The sequence below is a fragment of the Oncorhynchus nerka genome, unplaced genomic scaffold, assembly GCF_034236695.1.
Source record: "Oncorhynchus nerka isolate Pitt River unplaced genomic scaffold, Oner_Uvic_2.0 unplaced_scaffold_1342, whole genome shotgun sequence".
Taxonomy (NCBI): Eukaryota; Metazoa; Chordata; class Actinopteri; order Salmoniformes; family Salmonidae; genus Oncorhynchus; species Oncorhynchus nerka.
In genome coordinates this window covers 35,001-40,000 of record NW_027040007.1, presented here as the reverse complement: position 1 = coordinate 40,000, position 5,000 = coordinate 35,001, and the positions used below count along the sequence as shown (strand labels likewise).

The 5,000-nt window shown below is 40.7% G+C and overlaps 1 protein-coding gene across 1 annotated transcript in view; it reads left to right on the top strand.

Annotated features, from left to right (window-relative positions):
• Window positions 1-930: 930 nt before the first annotated feature.
• LOC135568909 (GRB2-related adapter protein-like) overlaps window positions 931-5,000 on the top strand; it is a 5,081-nt gene continuing 1,011 nt past the window's right edge. The window contains 3 exon segments of the mRNA XM_065015696.1: window positions 931-955; window positions 958-1,007; window positions 4,082-4,179. Coding sequence (XP_064871768.1) covers window positions 931-955; window positions 958-1,007; window positions 4,082-4,179 — 173 coding nt within the window.

Genomic DNA, 5,000 nt, shown 5'->3' with positions numbered 1-5,000 from the left:
ACACACACACAGACACACAGACACACACACAGATACACACAGACAGACACACACACACACACACACACACACACACACACAGACACACACACACACACACACACACACACACACACACACACACACACACACACACACACACACACACACACACACACACACACAGACACACAGACACACACACACACACACACACACACACAGACACACACACACACAGACACACAGACACACACACACACACACACACACACACACACACACACACAGACACACAGACACACAGACACACAGACACACACACATTGACACACAGACACACACACAGACACACACACAGACACACACAGACACACAGACACACACCCCGCTCAGTCAGTAGAACAAACAGATATGAACAGAGAGAGAGAGCTCTCATTAACTAATGAACAGACGTAATCACAGACACACACCCCGCTCAGTCAGTAGAACAAACAGATATGAACAGAGAGAGAGAGAGCTCTCATTAACTAATGAACAGACGTAATCAAGGACATGGCTATCACACATCTCTCTCTACTCTGCCATTTCTTTCCTCCTGACAGACGGAACAGTCCTCTCTTCTCTCGTTCTCTCTACTCTTTATCTTCCCCTCCATCTTTCTCTCCCTTTTACCATCTTCACTATTGTCTCTTTTCCACATTACGTTCTCTCTACCCTTAAATCTCTTTCTTTCTTTCTTTCTTTCTTTCTCTCCTTCTTTCTTTCTCTATTTCTTTCACTCTTTCTTTCCTTCTCTATTTCTTTCACTCTTTCTTTCTCTCTCATTTCTTTCTCTCTTTCTTTCTCTCTCATTCTTTCTTTCTCTCTTTCTTTCTTTCTTTCTTTTCTATTTCTTTCTCTTTCTTTCTCTTTTCTTTCTCTCTTTCTTTCTCTTTCTTTCTCTCCATTATGGAGGCTGTAGCCGTGTTTTCTTTCGAGCAAAAGAACGAGACGAGCTCAGCTTCCAGAAAGGAGAGATACTGAAGGTGGGTATGTGTGTGTGTGTGTGTGTGTGTGTGTGTGTGTGTGTGTGTGTGTGTGTGTGTGTGTGTGTGTGTGTGTGTGTGTGTGTGTGTGTGTGTGTGTGTGTGTGTGTGTGTGTGCGTGATACTGAAGATGAACAGAACTAATACAGATGAGGGAATAGTGTGTGATTGTTCTGTGAAGGACAGATGAGGGAATAGTGTGTGATCGTTCTGTGAAGGACATGATGAGGGAATAGTGAGGGAATGTGATCGTTCTGTGAAGGGCAGATGAGGGAATAGTGTGTGATCGTTCTGTGAAGGACAGATGAGGGAATAGTGTGTGATCGTTCTGTGAAGGACAGATGAGGGAATAGTGTGTGATCGTTCTGTGAAGGGCAGATGAGGGAATAGTGTGTGATCGTTCTGTGAAGGACAGATGAGGGAATAGTGTGTGATCGTTCTGTGAAGGGCAGATGAGGGAATAGTGTGTGATCGTTCTGTGAAGGGCAGATGAGATGAGGGAATAGTAGTGTGATCGTTCTGTGAAGGGCAGATGAGTGAATAGTGTGTGATCGTTCTGTGAAGGGCAGATGAGGGAATAGTGCGTGATCGTTCAGATGAAGGACTTATGACTACGTTACAGTACAGAAGAGAAGAGAACAGAGGCAGAGCACTGGGCAGAAGAGACTCATTTTCAGGTTTAGAAAATTGCTGAATGACAATGAACGTTATCAAAAACATTCTCCACATGATTACAGTATGGGATAGATGGAAACATTCTCCACAGGATTACAGTATGGGATAGATGGAAACATTCTCCACAGGATTACAGTATGGGATAGATGGAAACATTCTCCACAGGATTACAGTAAGGCATAGATCAACATTCTCCACAGGATTACAGTAAGGGATAGATGTAAACATTCTCCACAGGATTACAGTAAGGGATAGATGGAAACATTCTCCACAGGATTACAGTATGGGATAGATGGAAACATTCTCCACAGGATTACAGTAAGGGATAGATCAAAACGTTCTCCACAGGATTACAGTAAGGCATAGATCAACATTCTCCACAGGATTACAGTAAGGGGTAGATGGACACGTTCTCCACAGGATTACAGTAAGGGATAGATGGAAACATTCTCCACAGGATTACAGTAAGGGATAGATGGAAACGTTCTCCACAGGATTACAGTAAGGCATAGATCAACATTCTCCACAGGATTACAGTAAGGCATAGATGGACACATTCTCCACAGGATTACAGTAAGGGATAGATCAACATTCTCCACAGGATTACAGTAAGGGATAGATGGACACATTCTCCACAGGATTACAGTAAGGGATAGATGGACACATTCTCCACAGGATTACAGTAAGGGATAGATGGAAACATTCTCCACAGGCTTACAGTAAGGGATAGATCAACAACATTCTCCACAGGATTACAGTAAGGGTTAGATGGAAACATTCTCCACAGGATTACAGTAAGGGATAGATGGAAACATTCTCCACAGGATTACAGTAAGGGATAGATCACAACATTCTCCACAGGATTACAGTAAGGGATAGATGGAAACATTCTCCACAGGATTACAGTAAGGGATAGATGGACACATTCTCCACAGGATTACAGTAAGGGACAGATGGACACATTCTCCACATGATTACAGTAAGGGATAGATCAAAACATCCTCCACAGGATTACAGTAAGGGATAGATGGACACATTCTCCACAGGATTACAGTAAGGGATAGATGGAAACGTTCTCCACAGGATTACACTAAGGGACAGATGGACACATTCTCCACAGGCTTACAGTAAGGGACAGATGGACACATTCTCCACAGGATTACAGTAAGGGATAGATGGACACATTCTCCACAGGATTACAGTAAGGGTTGGATCAACAACATTCTCCACAGTATTACAGTAAGGGATAGATCAAAACATTATCAATGGTTAAATTGAAGAACATCCTTAACTTAGGGAAGTTCAGAATTCATGCAGATTTTCACAGCTTTTTGTTAAAAATTGCGCAACATTTCAGCGCCCTGCTATTCATGCCAGGAATATAGTACATGCATATGATTAGTGTGTGTGGATAGGAAACACTCAGACGTTTCCAAAACTGTTTAAATCACGCCTGTGCCATTTATAGAACGTGCGTTTCGTCGAATAGTGCATGAAAATCTGTTCACTGAAAATGGAAATATATATTCTTCCGCGACTACAGGCCATTGTTAAAAGCGAACAGAATTACATAGAGCCGAGTTTTCATTGGCTACAGCTTCCCCAGGTTGTCTAGAGTCACGTCATTTGTTGCGCAATTGATTCTTGGTCTAACCGAATCAAGGGAACTCTTTCCCTCGGTCTCAGACCGGATGTTTTGATCGAGCTCTCTTCCGGACATGTTTTATACACGGAGAGCAAAAGAAATTACATCGCCTCTTGATGAATTTTATCGCTTATTAACGTGTACTAATACCTAAAGTTGCATTAGAACAGTATTTCGAAGTGTTTTGTGAAAGTTTATCGTCGACTTTTTGAATTTTAAAAAATGACGTTACGTTATGAAACGCAATTTTTTTTCTGTTTATCACACAGTATTCTTAGATCGATATCTAGGCTATATATGGACCGATTTAATCGAAAAAGACCCTAAATGATGTTTATGGGACATCTAGGAGTGCCAAGAAAGAAGCTCGTCAAAGTTAATGAATGTTTTATATTTTATTTCAGCGTTTTCGTTTGCGACGGCTAACGCAAAATCTGTCGTTGTAGGTGACGGTGCAGTATTTTGAGGGTGCATGGTACAGATAATAGCGTCTCATGCTTTTGCCGAAAAGCATTTTACAAATCTGACTTGGTGGATAGATTCACAACGAGTGTAGCTTTAATTCAGTATATTGTATGTCCATTTTAATGAAAGTTTGAGTTTTATCAACCACTATTGGTGGCGCTCTTGAACATTTCCGCTGATTCGATCCCCACAGCGGGAGCACTTCCCTAACTTAAAGATTCCTTCCAGTTGCAACCGTGACCTGACCTCCTTGCTCCAGCCTCTGACCTGTGACCTCTAACCTCTCTAGGTGACGGAGATGGATGAGGATCCTAATTGGATGATGGCAGAACTCCACGGGAGGCGAGGCTACGTCCCTGAGAACTACATTAGTCTGTTACCACACCCGTTAGTATTATATAACGGTTAAATACCTGCTATACCTAACAATTATATACCTACTATACCTAACCCTTATATACCTACTATATCTACTATACCTACTATACCTACTATACCTACTATACCTAACCCTTATATACCTACTATACCTAACCCGTATATACCTACTATACCTAACCCTTATATACCTACTATACCTACTATACCTAACCCTTATATACCTACTATACCTAACCCTTATATACCTACTATATCTACTATACCTAACCCTTATATACCTACTATACCTAACCCTTATATACCTACTATATCTACTATACCTACTATACCTAACCATTATATACCTACTATACCTAACCCGTATATACCTACTATACCTAACCCTTATATACCTACTATATCTACTATACCTACTATACCTAACCATTATATACCTACTATACCTAACCATTATATACCTACTATACCTAACCCTTATATACCTACTATACCTAACCCTTATATACCTACTATACCTAACCCGAATATACCTACTATACCTAACCCTTATATACCTACTATATCTACTATACCTAACCCTTATATACCTACTATATCTACTATACCTAACCCTTATATACCTACTATATCTACTATATCTAACCCTTACATACCTGCTATACCTAACCCTTATATACCTACTATACCTAACCCTTACATACCTGCTATACCTAACCCTTATATACCTACTATACCTAACCCTTACATACCTGCTATACCTAACCCTTATATACCTACTATACCTAACCCTTATATACCTACTATATCTACTATACCTACTATACCTA